The sequence below is a fragment of the Brassica rapa genome, chromosome A09, assembly GCF_000309985.2.
Source record: "Brassica rapa cultivar Chiifu-401-42 chromosome A09, CAAS_Brap_v3.01, whole genome shotgun sequence".
Classification (NCBI taxonomy): Eukaryota; Viridiplantae; Streptophyta; class Magnoliopsida; order Brassicales; family Brassicaceae; genus Brassica; species Brassica rapa.
This window is the reverse complement of record NC_024803.2, coordinates 31486586-31505193: the sequence shown is the minus strand read 5'-3', so window position 1 is coordinate 31505193 and position 18608 is coordinate 31486586. Positions and strand designations below refer to the sequence as shown.

Sequence of the window (18608 nt, the reverse complement as noted above, 5' to 3'; positions counted from 1 at the left end):
GGATTCACAGATGATTCTTCTTGCTCCAGATCATTTTGTAAGCAAGTTATCCTTTCCTGCGAATTTGCTTTGTTTTCTTTTTTCCAAAGACTGAGAGCTTTCCTGCAGTTTCTTATGCGAGACGTAACCGAGGTTTGAGAGGAGGCGGGATTGTTCCACGCATGAAGAATGGCTTCTTTAACCATAGGCTTGTGAAACATTCTTCGGTCAAACTTGAAAGAACCTTTGTAGGAGTCTTGAGAGGAGAGTAGACGTATCAAAACAGGCCGATGATCTGAACCCCTTTTTGCTAAAAAAACTTGATTTGAGGCTGGGAATTATTTGAACCATTCACTGTTTCCAAATGCTCTATCCAGTTTGCATTGAATATTTAAAGTTCCCCTTCTTCCACTCCAAGTGAAGCTATTCCCAGTTCCCGGAAATTCAGTCATACCACAACTATTAAGCATATCACTAAATGGACAAAAGGTTGCATCTCCTCTTCTAGGTCCTCCTAGCTTTTCAGAGTTGTTTAGAATCTCGTTGAAATCACCTACCATGCACCAGCTAGTTCTTCTATTTACACCAAAACGAGATAGTCTTTCCCAAACTATATGTCTTAAGCTGCTATTAGGATTCCCGTACACACAAGACAAGTTAAACTGCTTTTCTTCATAGATAATATGTACATCCAAAATGTTTTTATCAGCATACAGAAGGGATACATCAACACTGTTCTTCCAAAAAAGAGCTAGACCACCACCTATATTTACAGGGTCGACAGTGTACAGATGATCATATCCTAACCAAGCTTGCAAGTCCACTAGAGTATTCCGAGAGTTCATAGTTTCCATAAGAAAAAATACTTCAGGGAAATACGCAGAACGCAGTTTCTTGAGTCGCTGAACTGTCAGTTCTTGGGACCGTCCCAATCCCCGGCAGTTCCAGCTGATGAAGCTCATTTAAGTGTTGGACGGTCCCTCACGCGGGACCATCTTTGATGCATTGTTCTTCGCGGCTTTGGATGCACCAGCCAAATCATCTTCCGCTTTTCTTTTCTTGTTGACTTGAGGTTGAGGCAGAACAGTCTGAGCAGTTCCTTCTGGCTCCTTATGAGACTTCTTTCGAGAGTTGTAGATTCTTTTGAAACTTCCCGGTTTCCTCGTTGCTTTTTCCTTTAACCCAGAAGAACCAACCGAAAAGATAAAAGGTATACTGCCCTGAAGATCCAATTGATTCTGAGGAGACGGTAGAGTTAATCTACAAAGGACATTTGATGTGGAGTTGAATAGAGACTGTCCTGAAGATATTGCTGAAGCCATGAGTTTTGGCTGAGAGTTTGATGTCGTTGGCTGATTAAGCTTATCTTCTTGATCATAGTTGAAGACAATTCCTTTGCCCTTGTTGATCTCTGAAGTAAATATCGGAGGAGGAGAAAGTTGTAAAGCCGTTCTTTGCGTGATCGGGTTCTTTTCAGCTTCCTTAACAGAAGCTATAACCCTTTGCTGTCGAACGAGAATGTCTTCAGAGCTTGAAGCCAGTAGATAGTTGCGCATTTCTTGAAGGATCTCAGGTGCTATGCGGGGTCGACCGGATAAGGGATTAATCCCGACTTGATCTTCTTTTAGAACTCCAAACAGAGGATCTTGTTCTGACAGAACCTGGAGAGGTTGAGAAAGCTGCTGCATGGACAGAAGACTAGTAGATCGGCCACTTGAGCTTTGAGTGTGTTCTAAGAAGGGACACCTCTCCTTTGCATGCGTAAGTCTTTGACAATGGTAGCATCTTTTCTGAACTCTTTCGTAATAGTAATAGATTGTGGTTTGTTCTCCATCAGGAAGATTCAGAACCCTCGATTTCTTTAGAGGTTTGGATACATGGAAGCGGATTTTGACCCTGACATAGTCTTGAGATTGTGATCTTTCCGGATCAAAAGCTACTTCTTCCACATGCCCTACGAGACCTCCGAGATCATAGATAGCTCTGTGGGTGTAGTGGTTAACTGGTATGTTACTGATCCTGACCCATATAGAGACGTAATCAAGATATCCAGGAGGAGGCTTCTCGATCCATCTTTCCATCGCCAAACCCCAATCTTCAAAGGTCTGCATGCCTTTATCTAGAACTTCTCTGAGATCATGTTCATGCAAGAACACGAACTGGAATCTTTCTCTGGTTAACGCAAATTCGCGAACTCTAGAGGACTTTTGCCATTTCCGTGGTAGATCGTGTATCAGCTTAGACATTCTCTGAAGTTCCGGGTTGAGAAGACGGCCTATAATGCTGCATGCATTTCTTTCAGAGGCATAGTACTGGGGTAGATCTGGTAAGCTAAAAGGCGAGTCATCATCATCTTTAAGGGATAAAGACAACATAGCTCTGTCCATTTCTGAAGACATAGAAACTGATAGAAAGATATAAGAGAAAGGTTCTGTCGGAAGGATGATGAAGGTTTTTGAAAAAGGTGATACGAGAATTTTAAAAACTGAAGCTCTTTTTGGTTGAGGAAACCACAAAAGAGAAGCTTTGCTCTAGAGAGGATTTTCTAGAGAGAGAATTTATCAATATAGTATCTGAATGAAAAGTTGACACTATATCTAAAATCAAGAACAAGAATTAAACCATTTGTTGCATAATTTCGATATGTAATAAAATAAGGCCTTTATTGGGCCTAATAATTGGTCTAACTTTACACCGATCCAAACTGGCCCATAAACTCCGCTCGTTTCGTTCAGACGCTGCCCGTAAATCGCCGCAGAAGAAAAACGCGCCATTAAACCGCTAAAAGAAACCATGAGATTGTCTCTTCCAATCAACACTATTATAACCCTGCCCACACCCATTCTCCTCATTCCTCCTTCTCTCCACCGTAAACCTAACCGTTTCTCAACCGTCGCGTTTCGTCGTGTTTCTCCGAGCCTGTGCCGTTGCTGGTTCTCGACGTTGAAGGCGGCGATGACGACGACGACGACGGCTGTTGGAGGAGAAGAGAATCAGAAGCAGTCAAAGCTCTCCGTCGAGTTGAAGGAGAAGATTGATCTCACCGAGAAGGAGCGAAAGATTTTCGATCGGCTTCTCGGTACTCTCCGGTTCTGCGACCTCGACACGCAGCTTCGCGTCGCCGGTGGTTGGGTGCGCGATAAGGTACTCTCCCGCCGTCTGGTGCGATTAGATAAGTTTAGGGAATCTAGGAGGATTTGCCTTTGAATGCTACTTGGAGTGATGTTATTATCTTTGTGTTTGCAGCTATTGGGGAGAGATAGTGATGATATAGATATAGCGATCGACAACATGTCTGGAAGTGAGTTTCTTGATAAGCTCAAGGAATACTTATCTTCTAGAGACGAACAAGTTCAAGGCGACACTGTTATTGAAAGGTCTTCTTCAAGCTTTCCTCACTGCTGAACTCTGAGTTCTTGATGCTGGCCTTTTGTTTCAGGAATCCTGACCAATCCAAACATTTGGAGACAGCAAAGATGCGCATCTATGACCAATGGATAGATTTTGTTAATTTGAGATGTGAAGAGTACACAGAGAACAGTCGTATCCCTACAATGGTAATGCTCCTTGTTTATCTGCTACAAATGCATAACGGAACCTATCATCCTTAACGTCAAAGTTATTTTAGTTGTCGAGAGATGCAATGGAAAGGACCTAACTGATTGTTTCTTTGATTTATTTTAGAAATTTGGCACCGCAAAGGAGGATGCTTACAGGAGAGACTTAACCATAAATAGGTACTCTCACTTCCTTCGAGAACTAGAAGTAGAGTAGCTGTGATCACCGCATCACTGTATGCAAATGGTAACATTTTATTATGATTTCTTAATTTTGACAGCTTGTTCTACAATCTTAACACTGGCTCAGTAGAAGATCTTACAGAAAGAGGTTGCCTTTTAGTGTTGCCACTTCTCAGAATTATCCGTTTCCTGTGATGTTCAAAATAATATAACAAGGAACTGATAAAATTACAGGCATCGATGACCTCAAGTCCGGAAGAATTGTTACACCATTGCCTGCAAAAGCTACGTTTCTGGATGATCCTTTGCGAGTCCTCCGGGCTATTCGCTTTGGTACTGCGTCTTTTTTTTTTCCTTTTTTTCATTATATATCATACATAACACACTACACAGTCCATTTCAGATCCTTCATTTGAGCTCTGTAGTTATTCTACTGCCGTAACAGGTGCTAGATTTGGTTTTACTCTGGATAATGAACTGAAACAAGCTGCTTCAAGTGAGGAAGTGAGGGTAGCTCTTGGAGAAAAAATTAGCAGAGAGCGAATCGGCAATGAAGTTTGTATCTGATCTTCGTTCTTGCTTGACATAGCTGATTTCGCTGCAATTTATTGTAGAGGTTTAGCGTTACACAACTTGATTTCTTGGTGCAGATCGACTTGATGATATCTGGAAATGGACCAGTTTCAGCAGTAACACATCTTTCTGACCTGAAGCTATTTGGGGTTGTCTTTGCCTTACCATCTTCATCCGAGCCTGCACCATTAGAGAATTGTGGCAGGTTCATCTCATTTCTACTCTTAATACTCAGCAACTTAGCAAACCTGGTTCTGTGAGGTTCATATTCATATTTTGAAAAAAAATCACTAACGTGTCTCCGTTTTTCTAGCCTCTGCCAAGCATACTTGGAAGCTATGTGGAGCCTTATTCAAACACCTGGGCTAGGAAAGTTCAGCGTAAGTTATTAGTCTGTCACGATCTCATCTTGTTTTAACTGCTAGAAAAGGAGTTCCCGGTAGATTTTTATTGTTGTATTCTTTGGTTTTAGGGTGAAGTAAGAAGGCTTGCTTTGTATGCTGCACTGTTTCTTCCCTTTAGGAAAACAGTTTACAAAGACAATAAAGGCAAACTGGTACTGAAGTTCCTTACATATCTGAACTCTTGTCATCTTTTTTTTGGTTAACTAAATCTGAGTATGAATATCATAGCTAACAAAACTTGAGCCCTTTTTCTAGATCCCTGTTGTCAACCACATATTCAAATTCTCCTTGAAGCGGAAGACTAGTGATGCTGAAACGGTGAGCTCTGATTATTAGTGTTCAATATCTTAGGCCTTAACTGCAGTAACTACATGGCGATACTTGTTATGTGTTTCATTTGGTAATAACGGGATTAACATGGTAAAATCATAACCTTCACGGCTTCACCTATGTTTTGCTTTAGATTGTTGGTGTGGTTCTTTTCAAGAGCAGTGTATCTCGTTTGACCATGCCTTTTAATATTGACTACTTTACGACTTAACAGATCTGCGACTATCATAATAACTAAATCCTTCTTCTTCAGGTTATCAACATACATCGTACTACGGAGAAATTTCTATCGTTGATTGCTTCCTTTCGGTTGAAGAATGACGTACAACTGGACAAGCTTGATTGGGCCACTAATATTCTTGAGCACTGGAAGTCTATTTCCCTTGGTGATCCAGAGCTCCCAGCAACATCGAAGATAAGAGTACTCACAGGTACTACTTTGTAGCCGTTATTGTATTGTATTACGCCCACCTAAAAAAGTCGAGAAAATAGTTGAAGAAAAAAGCACTAATTTTATTTTAGTTAATCGATGCCATAGATAATCTCAGCGGTGTCTTTCTGTTACTTGTACAATACTCTGAACATCATAAGACTCGTAATTCTATATGTATTATTATCAATTTAATTGAGATACTAGCTTACATAACTTATGATCATATCCTCTGTGATTATATAAACTATGAGTAGTATAAAACTGGTGATTTAGTGAACACATTAGATCTCCAACTATATGTATATAACTAAAATGGTATGTTTTTTGTTACTATTACAGGGTTTCTTCTTAGAGATATCAAGGACTTCTGGCGTGTTGCACTCTTAACATCTCTGTTGTTGAGTACGGTTGACGGCATGAAGGAAGATCAAGAAATTGGGCATTTGGATTTCCAACTGGACAAGTTGCGAGAAATCTATCAAACGATCGAGGAAACCATTCATGAACTGGGTAAGCGTTAGTATGCTTGATAAATCGTAGCATGAAAGATAGATGTTTCCCAAGAGGAGGCAAAAGATGTTAGGGTGTGACTAGTTTATAAAGGCTCCACAAGTCCACATTCGTAATGGTGTTTCTTGGCTTTGACATTACAGGTCTTGATAACATCTGGGATGTAAAGCCTCTGGTTAATGGGAGGGAGATCATGCAAATTGCAGAGCTTAGCGGAGGATCATCCCTCATCCGTGAATGGGTTAGTTAAAAAGGCTTTATTTATTGTGAATCTCTTAACAATTGAGAATCTTAGCTTCTCTCTAATACATGATGTCGTCCCATTTTCTCTGTTTTTGCAGCAACAGAAACTTCTCACATGGCAGCTAGCTTATCCTAATGGCTCCGCAGAGGAATGCAAAGATTGGATGAGAGAAATACAAGCAAAACGACAACGGACAGAGTGAACTGACTTTAGAATCTGGTGCCTCTTTGCGCTATGTAGTCTTTAAAATCATTCGACATTGTAGCTTAGTTGAATCTCAGATTCGATCGAACTAAACCCCAAAAGAAAAAAAGAGTGAAACCAACATGCATGGACAGAGAGGTAATATACAGATCATCTATCCTTATTGGCTAATAGATAGCTTTCCAAGGATTTGATGTGTAGACAGAATATTAAAAGCAAAAGAATCCTAGATGAACCAAACCGGACCTAGAGAGTCCATGGTGTCTGCTCGAATCTTTGGTCTAACATTCTTCCGGCGAGTGTGCAGAGGCGAAATGAGATGATGAACCTTCTGATTCCCTGGAAAGCGAAGAGTTGAACTGATGCCTTATTGATTGGACAAACCCAGGGGACGCATTGCTTGGGCTAGTCTGATATGGTAGCATCATCTCGTTCAGAGATGCTATGTTCGAGTAAAATGGTGAGTCCAACGAGCCTATACAGGCGATGTATGATCTCTGCGATGAAGACCGCAACGGGGAGGCTGCTTGTTGCCTGAAATCCGCAGATATATGGCTGACATTTATTGGCGATGGCCAGCTTTCATGAGAGGGAGAAGACCTGAAAGATAGTTGACTGTAGGACGAGGTCGTGGGCAAAAGTGAGGATCCCACAGGAGGAGGGTCTATATGCACTAAAGATGATCCTGCAAGGAGCGGTGTGCTCTCTGAAGCTGATGGCTCGTCCGTGCTTATTCTTGCATCCTGTTTACACACAGGGCAAAACGTTCTCCATGATGTAAGCCACACGTCTACACAAGTGGCATGAAACTCTGTGAAACACCAAAAGGATCATAAGTTGGTTTGTTTCTAACAAGCTATAGAAAGTTTTAAGTTTCGTATACTTAACTGTGACAGCAAGGTAAGACCCTGAGCTTCTCCCCAACACTGTAGTCTTCGAGGCAGATAGCGCAAGACAGAGCTGTTGTGGTGTATCCGCGCACAGAAGTGAATGTAGCACTCGGCATTGCTTTTACCGTTCTACTGCTCATTCCATGGAACTGGGATGTTATAGGTGATGTACAACGTCTACAGATGTAAATACAAGTGGTCAGAACAACGAACATGCCCAACGATACAACCAATGCTGTGGTCGCTAACAACGACAACCCCGAGTCCTCTAAACTAGGGACCAGCATGACTCTTGTTTCCGCCATGCCAGCGTATTTCTTGAGTGTTTCTCCTGCTGCTTTCGTCACAAAAACCGCTTGAATGTTGATACCGTACTCCTCTCCTTCCACTGAAAGAGATGCCAAAATCAAGATTTGTGGCATCGATTCGATATTTAGATACTTTATTTAGTACAAGATATTACTAGCTAATAAGAAGTCACGGTCCACATCGTCATGGACAATGGCAGCTTTGAAACCGGTTCCCTGAGCGTTTCTGACTTTGTGCTCAAAACTGCAGCCTCCTTTCACGATCAACGCGAAAGGGAAAGTACCGTTAGTGCTCTGCTTCGGTTTATTCCTCAACTTTTGGCATGCGTCGAGAGGATCAGCCACGTAAAGGACTCCGGTTTCTACGGTAGCCTCTTCTGATGGAGCTGGAACACAAAACTTTTATCAGCATTAGCAGAAGTTTAACAAGTTTTATATACAACAGATCACATACATGTGCGTGTGTCAGTGTGAGTGGGTGGAAGTAAGGAAAAACTCACAGAAATAACCTTCCATGTCTTCGAAAGACTGAGTGATGTTGGAATTCATCAAAACGACTGTGCCTGCATCTACACATGAAAGAATGAAAATGTGTAATATCAGGAGGACCAGAGCAACAAGATTCATCGTCTGCTTCCCTTCCACAACTCGGTTTGAGGGACTAATGGATTGAATGATTTACTTTTGGTTATGAAATATAACTTATGTTCTCAAATTGAAATAGTTATTCAGTGGTTTTTTATATAAGCTAAAATTTTCAATTAATGACTTTTAAAACTTTTGGATTGTTAAGTAAACATAACTAAATTTATACTTAAGAACCAAACTTTATATAATAAGATATTTTGTTTTTAATATCTGAACATCCCCTATATATTATTTGAGAAGCATTGCAACATTTTTTTGTAGCCACATGTCATCACTAGAATGATTCTTAGAATCCTTAGAGAAATAGGTTGGTCCATCTAAATATATAATAAGCTTTTTATTAAACCACAATAAATACATTATTAAATGTGCTTCATTATTTCCTTATATAAGATTACAGAATTGCCTAATGTGGCTAAAGTATATATGACAATTAATGATTTTGAATAATAAAGATTTGATAAAAATAAGTGTGTATTAGAATTATATTTGTTTAATTTTAAGCTATTAAAGTAAATTAAACAATCATAGTAACTATATAATAAAAATTTAAAAAATTATTTATATATTATATTTGAATTTTTTAAAACGAGTATAAATTACTAAAACTGTTACAAGTTTTACATTCAAATTTTTTGATCTATGATTTAAAACTTTTGTTATGACATGATACAAATAATTAAAAATAATATAAGTTGAAAGTCTCATTTAATAAGTATCAAAAATAAAAGATATAAATATATGCATCATTTTAAATTAAACTATATGCCATATAAAATATAAAAATATCTTAATTTTGAAATTTACTTTGAACAATTTTTTGATAAAAAATTTGAAATACTATTCACAACTTAATTTTTAAAAATATTATAAATTACTTAAACTATTAATCCCACAGTGAAAATTTTGTTATAATTAATTTAGACTTTTTGCTATAACAAATACAAATGATAAAAAAATATGAGCAAAAAGCATCATCTAATAAATATTAATATTAAAATATACCATATATATGTTACTATCATTTAAATTTAATTATATATCATATCAAATAGAAAAAATATTTTTTCGATTTATAAAATTTATTTATATGTTCGCCCCAATTTAATTATATAAGTAGTAGATAATGACTTTTTAATTATTCAATATATCTTTATTATTTCATAATATGTTATAAACATATAATATATAAAATAATTTATATATATAATGTTTATCTCGCGCAAGGCGCGGATCTTAACCTAGTTCATATTAAAATTTTAGGTATTCTATAGGAGAAAATTTAGCTAGATTTGAGAATTAATTAAAAGTATGTAATCAATACAACTTTCACATTTGACACTCAAAAAAAAGTCCAGCTCTCATTTATATCAAAAATGTAAATAATGACTAGTTTTTTTCTTTGTCATCAACATATATAATACACCCAGAACCGGCCCAATAATAAAAGATTCCAGTTATTGGGCCTGGCCCATTTTCGGGAAATTTCGTTGGGCATACGTCCTTTGATAAAGTTTTATTTATTGTCTCCTCTCGAGTCGTTTTCCAATCTCCATCAATTAATGTATTACATAGCAATTTGCACCCTGTTTTTTTTTTTTTTTGGCAAAGCACCCTGTGTTTCGTTCTCTATATTTTAGTGAAAAAAAACTGAACAATGACTTTTCTTTTAGATTTTTTTCTGCATGGAACCATAATTCTCATTCTTTTTCTATCAACTATATAAATTTATATAAAGCTTTGCGTTTGAACTTACATATTGATCCCTATAACATGAAAACACCAACACAGACGCAATTATGCAAATAAACAATCGTGGCCTAAGTAGTTATTCGGTTTCGTTCTCCGTTTAAAGTCTCATCATGCGCGTTTGGAAATTTTGAATGTGGTTTATAGAAGACAGTAATAATATTACGTTTTCACCAATCGGAGCCAAACATTGCCATCTGCTTTTTCGAACAACATTGCGTCTGCATGCGTTTTTCTTCATCTATCTCTCTCAGCTGTTCTATGTCTGAACTAAGAGACAGCTGTTATAACACTCTTATGGCAAAGATATCATTAAGACATTAATTTTCAAACTACCTAATTGCCTCTTTCTTTATACACTTTAAGTACACTTGTCTCTCCATACGTGTGTCGACAAGTCAGTGAAGTCACACACATTACAGTACCTTGTTAAAACCAGCCTATATATTTTTACTGTAAATTTACACTCATTTCATGTATTTAAGCTTGATTTAGATTTCAGTGAACAAGGTTTGAATTTTCTTCTTCGTCCTTGCGTAATAAATTAGATATATCCTCAAAGACCAATCAAAACTGTTGCATCAAACACCAACACTTTACAGCAAAACTCAATCTAATATCTGTGATTTATGTCTAGTCCAGCGATGAAAGCCTATTGCATGTGATACCTATCAACATGAGGTTTTTTTTTCACTCAACAAAAGAAAAGAGGAAGAAGACAAAATAGCTACATTGTGTCTATATAAAGAACCATCCACAGCTTCTATTTTCACAAACTACTTCAAAACCGACAAGATGGAGAAGATGAAAGTGGTGGCCTTTGTTATGCTCATCTCTCTTCTTCTGCTTTCTCAGGTAAAAATGATCAAAACATTGTTCAAGATTTAGCTTCTCTTTGTTGCAAACATACTAACTAAAAACACTGAGACGTTCTTGTCTGATTCTTTCACAGGTACTTGCAGATCTATCTTCGTCCAGCAACGCTGAAACTTCCTCTGCTTCTCAGGTAAATAAAAATAATAAAAACATATTAAAACAAGCTTTCCATATCAAATAAACTCGGTTTCTTGTGTTGCTTATAGATTCAGACGAACGAGGAGAACCAAGTGGAGGCGTTTAAGAGAACATACCATCATCGTCCACCATTCAGTTAGTAACATTCTAAGTCTTCTTCTTTTATTTTGCCAAACAACTTTTTGATTAATGTATGAGCCAAATATTTGCAGATTGTGGGTATGCGTGCGCGAGGAGATGCAGAGAGACGTCGAGGAAGAAAGTGTGTTACAGAGCTTGTGGAAGTTGCTGTGCCAAGTGCCAGTGCGTGCCGCCCGGAACCTCAGGCAACACAGCATCATGTCCTTGCTACGCTAATCTCCGTACTCACGGCAATAAGCTCAAGTGTCCTTGAGACAACAAAAACCTCTATGTTACATGCACTGAACATCTTCTATTTACGTTGTTGCTTCTTTAGTATCTTGCGTGACCTTATTTCTCATCATGTTATCATTATTTATAAACATTGTATCGATATCTGAATAATAAGATGAGTGATTTATTGTTAAGAGTAAAAACAGTAAACAAGTTTCATATTCATAATAATAACACAAAATGTCCTTACAAAAATAACATAAGAGAGACGAGGGGGAGTTCTTGGTTTATCGGTTTTTCGTCACCGTTTCTTGGACTTGACCGCCACAACGCCTTTATAGAGCTTAACACGATCCTTCAACGCATCACGTCGAGGCCGAGCCACCTTATTGTTAGGATCAAACAACAAAACCTCTTCAAACGCTTTCAACGCCAAAGGCAGCTCCTTCTTCTTCTCGTAAGCATCTCCAAGATTGTTCCAAGCCGTTACATAACCAGGCTGAATCTTCACCGCCATTTCGAACTGAGCGATTCCTTTGTCCAGTTTATCCTCTCGGACATAACTCACTCCAAGAGCGTTATAGACCTGTCTCGAGAATTGTACTCATCATTTGTACTTGATGGAAACAGTGCGTGCTTGTGTGTGTAAATTTGTATTATTACCTGAGCAAGATCTTGATCGTCACCGTCCCATTTCTGGATAGCTTGAAGCAAGAACTTGTTGGCTGCAGGATAAAATTTGCGTCTAAGCATCACTGCACCTAGCTCAAAGAGCTCTGTTGCACTTGCATCCCCGCTCCTAACTTGCTCCTTCAGATTATTCAGACAAACACAAAAACCATATAAAACAGTTTTGATCAGTGTTTTAAAGTCTGTCTAGGCGCCCGCCTAGTCGGTAAATCTGCTCTAAACGAATTTTTTTTTTTATCAAACCTATTTTTTAAAACCGGTCTAGGCGTTCAAAAAATTGGTTTAGACGCCTGTCTAAACAATAATCCTCTATAAAGGTACCTAACCAACACCAAACACTGGTTTAATAACATTGGTTTGCTAAAAACATTGAGAGACATCAAATATTATTTCATCAGTTCTCTAGTGGCCTTTCATCTAATTTTCTCACTCTAACACAAAGGTTAATACTTGGGATCAGAATCAATACCTGTAGCTCTTTGGCAGAGAGGTCAAGCTCTCTGCGGACAAGTACTTGACGAATCACATAGAAAGTACCAACTCCGAGCAAACCCAGTAGCAACAGCAAGTAAGAAAGCTGAATACCTAATTCAAACAACTCTCCAACTTCGTAAACCGGTTCATGCTTCACGCTCTCTGACGCTGATGCCATGTTTGGATAAGCAGAGACCATCAACAAGCTCTGTCCCAGCAGAAAGGTAGATCCTTTGCTTGGCATCTTCTTCAAAGAAGGTAGCCCTCTAGCAGCAAGTTCTGCAGATCGAATAGCTAAAGTCCTTCCATGTATCTGCCTTCATCCACACGTTTAAAGAACATGGAGGAAGATTAGCCAATTGAATTCTCTAATATTGCAATAAAGTCAGATTCTTTGAGAGAAAGTTGGAGTGTTTACCTGTAAAGAAATCGTTTTGGGATGGAACTTGAGAGACACAGAGGAAGAAGAAGGGAGGATCTGAGGATGGTGGAGGTAGAGGCGGTGAATGGGTGGAGACGATGACGATAGCGTATGGAGTAGCATGTTCGATGAGATCATAAAGGTCCCAATGAGATTACTCTCAAAGTTTGAAATCCACGAGTGTGCGTGTTTGTTGTGTGTGTGTGGTGAGGAAGATGAAGATAAGGCCCACCCGCGTTACTCTTCGGGTTTCCGGGTTTACCCCGCCCGGACTCTCTCTCTTTCTCTTTATTAGAATTTTAATCTGCATATTTTATTTATTTTTATTGCTCTAAACATAAAAGTGTATATTCATCATTTTGTGCTTTTTTTTTGTAATGTGAAAACTATATTGCAACAATAAATCAGCTTTACAATCAGATTGCGTCCTTGGTGGTCTACACCTGACTAACGTTATTAATAAGACACTAGTTATAGGTTTTATAATCCGAATATTAAATTCAGATCTGCAGATCAGGAGCTCGTGAAGAATTAATGTACTAAACTTGTGTGTGTTTGATCTGTTGTAGGAGACAATTTCTTCATCAGGATATATCTTACGGTTGAAAGAACCAGTCTGTAGCTATACTCACCAAAGATAGTATCAGCCTAGCTCATCCTGATTTTAGCTTTTGTATTTGTGAGGAAAATTGTACGTGAAGCCGATGTAATAGCTAAAGAGGCTTATTTATAACTACGAGTAAGGTAACATAATGCATTTTTGGAATTTTAAAAAGTATTTATTAATTACATGTATAACTCAACTCGGTTCTAAATTTCTAATACACTTGACAAAAAAAGAAAACCATCAAAAATAATTATTCTTCTAGATTAATTATTACATTTTAAGTTTTATTATGAAACAAAAAAAACAATACAATTCTTCTTGTGTGAGATATGACTGAAAGATCCAAAACAATGAAGTAGTAATAATGAAGCCTTGAAGGTGGCAAAAGGTGAAATATACTCCAAATTGAAAATTTCAGTTACAAAAAAGGAACACAATGGGTTTAGGTACAATATAAACCAACAACCCAAGAAGATGAATTTCCTTTTTTCTCTTTATGTAGGATTTGCACAATAACACTACAGTTTTATGAGAGTTACATAGCCACTGAAACACTGCTAAAACTTTAATGAAATCCCATAGCCCCAGTTTTGAAAGCTGGAGCATCCGGTGGCGGCGAAGGCAACACGGTTAAAGCCAATATGCCACTCACCGCGGCCGCAATTGCTCCTAGCACAAACGCCGGAATGTTTCCACCATGGAATAGTTCATCGAATGGTCCACCTCCCACAGATACCACCATCTACGTTTTAATGAAACAACAAATACATATCAGGATGTGAACATTTTTTGTAAATAATTAAATAAAACTGATTTCAAACGTTTTCTTTACCTGTGGGACGACAATAGCCAGATTCAGAACACCTAGAGAAAGTCCTGTTGAGACGAAACATACAAATCTTTAGTTTCAAATTATTATTGCATATTCCGTATGGTCGATGAAACCCCATGTATTAATATCGGTGACTTGTAAAATCATCTCAATAAGTGTTTAAAAAAAAATTGAGATGACTTGTAAAAATCATATTAAGTCATCTCAATAAGTTATTAACTTGCGAATCTGTACGTATTAAATGCATATAACTTTTTTTAGGTCCCAACACTTTAAGAAGACTGTAGACTTACATTATCCAAAACAAAACGCGTGATTAATTTAAATAAATGACTCAATATAAAAAATTTACCTTGGCCGGCACCAGAATTGGTTGAAAATATGGAAGCTAGTGCAAAAGGAATACTGAACGTAATCTGCAATTAATTAAAATTTGGAAAACGATGGTCAAATTACGCTATTAATTATTATTTTTCCGATAAACAAAAGTTAATACCAATAATTAACTCGTACACAAAAACATTTTTCTGTAAAACAAACAAAAAAACAAAACTAAGAGAGCCTTACCGCTTGGGGAATACCGAGAACAGCAAAGAGAGTTAAAGCACCAGCGGTAACGTTACCAGGCGGTCCTGTTTTAGCACCGCCGTGATCTCGCCGGTGATTCTCCGCCTGTTTAGTCACCACAACAGTCATGGCCAAGCAAATAGCAAGGATGAAGTTAACAGCTCCCCAAAGCCGTTTTGCTCCACCCATTTTCCGACCGACCCATTCAACACCAAGCGACATGAAGCCAAGAACAATCGCGTTAAGCATAAGCCCCAACGCACCAGCTCTAACTCCGTCGTTGTAAAGCTTTTTAGAGGCGTCGGATGCGGTTGCGTCTGAGTTTCCTCCATACACCTCACGGCCCATCCAATCAGTGTCGAAGAGGAGGAAAGGGAACCAAGCGATCCAGTTCAGTGCAGTGACTATAAGAAGCATCCACATCGGTCTTTTCAGCTCCTTGAACGCTCCGAAGATCTCTCCGAAAAACGGAACGCTCGAGGATTTCCCGTCTGCGGTTGGCTCAGGGGTCCATGGCTTCTCCGTCACGTAACATAGAGACATGAACGTGACCAAGAGGAGAAGCGTTATGGAGAGGAAAAAACACGTTTTGAGGTTTGCGCAGTAGAGATCGCAGGACTTGGTCATCGTGAACGGGACAACTTTGTAGAGGTTCTTGTAAGAACCTGCCGCGTAACCCAAAACGTTTCCAACCGCCATGAAGAACGAGAAAAACGCGTTTGCGGTTCGCGTTTTCTTTGCGTTCCCCGCGGACAGATCAGCCAAGAAAGCACGGCATGGTCCTTGGAGAGTGTTGTTCGCCACGTCGAGAATCCAGAACCCGAGGGCGAAAATCGCGATAGCTCGCGTTCTCGGCGGTTTGTCAAGCTGATCACCCATGCTGTGACCTATATCGGCGGCGTAGCCGATAAGGAACACGGCGACGGTGACTAAACCGGCTCCGGCGACGATGAAAGGACGACGACGGCCGAATCTTGAGGTGCAACGGTCACTGTGGTAACCGACGATGGGCTGAACAAGCATACCGGAGATTGGGCCACAGAGCCAAATCAGAGAAGCCCATTTATGTGGGATCCCGAGTAGCTGCACGTAAGGAGTCAGCAGAGATAGCTGTAAAGCCCAACCGAACTGTACACCGGCGGCGATGGAGGACACCGAAATGATCTTACGGAGAGCCGCCGGCTGATCAAGCTCAGACGTCTGCATCTCCAACGCCGCGGAACCGTTGGAACCTTTCTCCATTTAGTAGAAGAAGAAGAAACTAAACTTTGTTTTTAAAGGGTATGTGTTTTGTTTTGTTTCGGTGGTGTTACCGATGGTTGTTGTGGTAGAGAAATAGGGGGAGAGTGAAGAGTTATTTATAGGAGGAGAGGGATAGGATTATCCGAAGAGGAGACAAGTTAAGAGAGTTGAAGCATCGAAAAGAAAAATAAGATGTCTCTTTAGTGTAGGGTACAGTATTGACACGTGTCCGTCTTATATTAAATTTTCTGTTTTTATTTTATTTTTCTCCTTTTTAGCGTCATATTAATTTCTGTGTTTGGAACTTAAATTCTTTGTTATCGTGATTTCACTTTCTTAGCATCAGCATTGAGAAAGTAACCTCTCGCATTTATAATAATAAAAATGTTTAAAAAGAAAGAAAAAGTGCAAAATGGGAAGAATTGTTTCTTTAAGAACCTCTATGAGCCATATGTCAATCTATAAATGGCTTTATTATTTTATATGTTTAAATTTTAATTATAAAATAAAATTATATGAGTGTTAATTACATATATTAGAATATTAGAAATTATCCTAATAATAATATGCTCTTACTACCTATCTATTGATATGGACATTCGATTCTCTCTGGCACTTTACTTTCGTTTTATCTTTTTAATTACTTTTATAAAACTGAAAATCAAATGAAAATAGATATCTTAAAAACATAAACCGAGAAATTCGGATAGAGAAAAGTCAGAAGTGATATGTAAGAGCATATACTATGTTGATAGATATATTCGGATTGAAACTATTTTGAGATTTTTAAATTAGGTAAAGAGAAAAAAGAATATAACTTTCAAATTTCGATACAAGCGAGTGGCAATAGAATAATTTTTGGTGTTACACTATTTTAATAAACTATTATTAATTTATTTAAATATCTTCTAAAAGAGATGTTAAAATTATTAGAAAACAAACAAAATGATTAATTGATAATCTTTTATTAAAAATAGTGCAACACCAAATATATTAGAAAACAAACGAAAAGATAAATTAAAATATCTCTTTTGTAGGTAATTAGATGAATTCATTATAGTCTGGACGGTTATATATCCGTATTTTACTTTTCTATGTGACTAATAACCAGTTATTTTGTTACAATGGTGTCAATCATACTTAAAAATGTATTAAATACCTTGAAATATACACATGTACAGTTGGTGTATCATTAAATGTATAATATACTCTCTCTGTTCCCGAAAAAAAGATTTTCTAGAGTATTTACGCATATTAAAAAAATAATTAATTTTTACAATTGAATTTATTATTTATTTTACTATATATTTTCTAATAAATATCAACCAATAGTATTCAATCAATTCAAATATTTTCAATTAATGTTTTTTAAAAGTATACAATTTTCAACATTGACTACTAAAAATATCTTAAAATTTTAGAAAATCTATCATTTTGGAACAAAAAAATAAATTTAGAAAATCTTACTTTCAGGAACAGAGGAAGTATAATCACCATTTCTTTTAAAAAATCATAAATTTATGTTTTCATGATATTTTACAAATATATTGTGAAGAGAATGAAGACAGAGAATAGTACCATATGGCGACCACATAAACAAAATATTTTGACAGAAGACTTTTGAAGAAAATCAATATGGTTTTGGAAAAATGATAAAGTAGGTTGTCTTAGATTTTCAAGGCAGTTTGACTATATATTCTCTTATCCCACATTTAAATGAAGATAAGCAGGCATATCTGGGTCTTATTAAGATATTAGTATCACATGTTTGTCGATTTGTTCTTTTATCTACGGAGTCTCGCACCTATAAGCAACGTTGAGCACTCACTGGTAATTGAGATGTGATTGTGTAATGAGTTATGGATTTCGTAGTTCATTTTTTTTGCATGATTTTGAAATATGTTTTAAAACAAAATATACATATTATAGGACTATTTAGTCTTAATTTGTCAAAATAATCAGTTTCAAAATGATCCATGTTTTGAAAAATAAATTGTTTATTTTTTTTACATTTTCAATGCATGTTTATTTAGTAATACTAGTAATTTTAAATTTTAAATTAATTGTGGTTTTTTGAATGTTGATTGGCTAAAATTATGAGAAATAGTTAATCCCAAAATAATGCATTCAATATTTAATACAGTATGTGTGTAAAAATACCAAAACATACATTATTTTAAAATGGAAGAAGTATAAAATAAAGAAAATTATATATATATATATATATAAATAAATAATAAAAAGATTAAAGTTGAAATAGAGCAAGCGAATTAGAGGTCGGTAAGTCAAAGAGAAAAACTAGACAGAAAATTGTTGTTTTGGTTAGAAAAGAAAATTTAGATAATATAATTGTTGTTGTTAAGAAAAAAAAAGATAATATAATTGTAAATGTTTA

The 18608-nt window shown here is 37.1% G+C and overlaps 6 protein-coding genes across 7 annotated transcripts; 2 read left to right on the top strand and 4 right to left on the bottom strand.

Moving 5' to 3' along the window:
• Positions 1-941: 941 nt before the first annotated feature.
• On the bottom strand, positions 942-2366 carry LOC103840892. Its single transcript, XM_009117406.1, has one exon. It carries the CDS (start codon positions 2364-2366, stop codon positions 942-944), a length of 1425 nt encoding a protein of 474 aa, XP_009115654.1.
• A 365-nt stretch (positions 2367-2731) lies between these two features.
• On the top strand, positions 2732-6606 carry LOC103840838 (tRNA nucleotidyltransferase cca2). The gene is made up of 15 exons (XM_009117365.3): positions 2732-3123; positions 3226-3356; positions 3419-3536; positions 3664-3716; positions 3818-3867; positions 3954-4052; positions 4165-4274; positions 4370-4497; positions 4606-4672; positions 4765-4848; positions 4952-5014; positions 5280-5457; positions 5799-5969; positions 6113-6210; positions 6311-6606. Exons 1-15 carry the CDS (start codon positions 2773-2775, stop codon positions 6413-6415), a joined length of 1806 nt encoding a protein of 601 aa, XP_009115613.1. The 5' UTR covers positions 2732-2772; the 3' UTR covers positions 6416-6606.
• LOC103840839 (receptor homology region, transmembrane domain- and RING domain-containing protein 3) lies at positions 6410-8630 on the bottom strand. The gene is made up of 4 exons (XM_009117366.3): positions 8116-8630; positions 7771-8001; positions 7306-7695; positions 6410-7228 (listed from the first exon to the last, which is right to left on the bottom strand). Exons 1-4 carry the CDS (start codon positions 8240-8242, stop codon positions 6699-6701), a joined length of 1278 nt encoding a protein of 425 aa, XP_009115614.1. The 5' UTR covers positions 8243-8630; the 3' UTR covers positions 6410-6698.
• Positions 8631-10666: 2036 nt separating this feature from the next.
• Positions 10667-11580, top strand: LOC103840835 (gibberellin-regulated protein 9). Its single transcript, XM_009117362.3, has 4 exons — positions 10667-10867; positions 10965-11018; positions 11095-11161; positions 11239-11580. Exons 1-4 carry the CDS (start codon positions 10808-10810, stop codon positions 11418-11420), a joined length of 363 nt encoding a protein of 120 aa, XP_009115610.1. The 5' UTR covers positions 10667-10807; the 3' UTR covers positions 11421-11580.
• Positions 11580-13222, bottom strand: LOC103840836 (tetratricopeptide repeat domain-containing protein PYG7, chloroplastic). 2 transcript variants are annotated; one of them, XM_009117363.3, is made up of 4 exons: positions 12963-13222; positions 12540-12857; positions 12044-12190; positions 11580-11966 (listed from the first exon to the last, which is right to left on the bottom strand). In XM_009117363.3, the coding sequence occupies exons 1-4, from the start codon at positions 13101-13103 to the stop codon at positions 11682-11684; spliced, it is 891 nt and encodes a 296-aa protein (XP_009115611.1). In that variant the 5' UTR covers positions 13104-13222; the 3' UTR covers positions 11580-11681. The 2 variants fall into 2 exon arrangements, with proteins under 2 accessions (XP_009115611.1, XP_009115612.1); XM_009117364.3 differs by having other exon boundaries at positions 12540-12861; positions 12963-13181.
• Positions 13223-13925: 703 nt separating this feature from the next.
• On the bottom strand, positions 13926-16213 carry LOC103840834 (sucrose transport protein SUC2). Its single transcript, XM_009117361.3, has 4 exons — positions 14972-16213; positions 14757-14820; positions 14405-14448; positions 13926-14314 (listed from the first exon to the last, which is right to left on the bottom strand). The coding sequence occupies exons 1-4, from the start codon at positions 16211-16213 to the stop codon at positions 14138-14140; spliced, it is 1527 nt and encodes a 508-aa protein (XP_009115609.1). The 3' UTR covers positions 13926-14137.
• Between the last annotated feature and the right edge of the window lie 2395 nt (positions 16214-18608).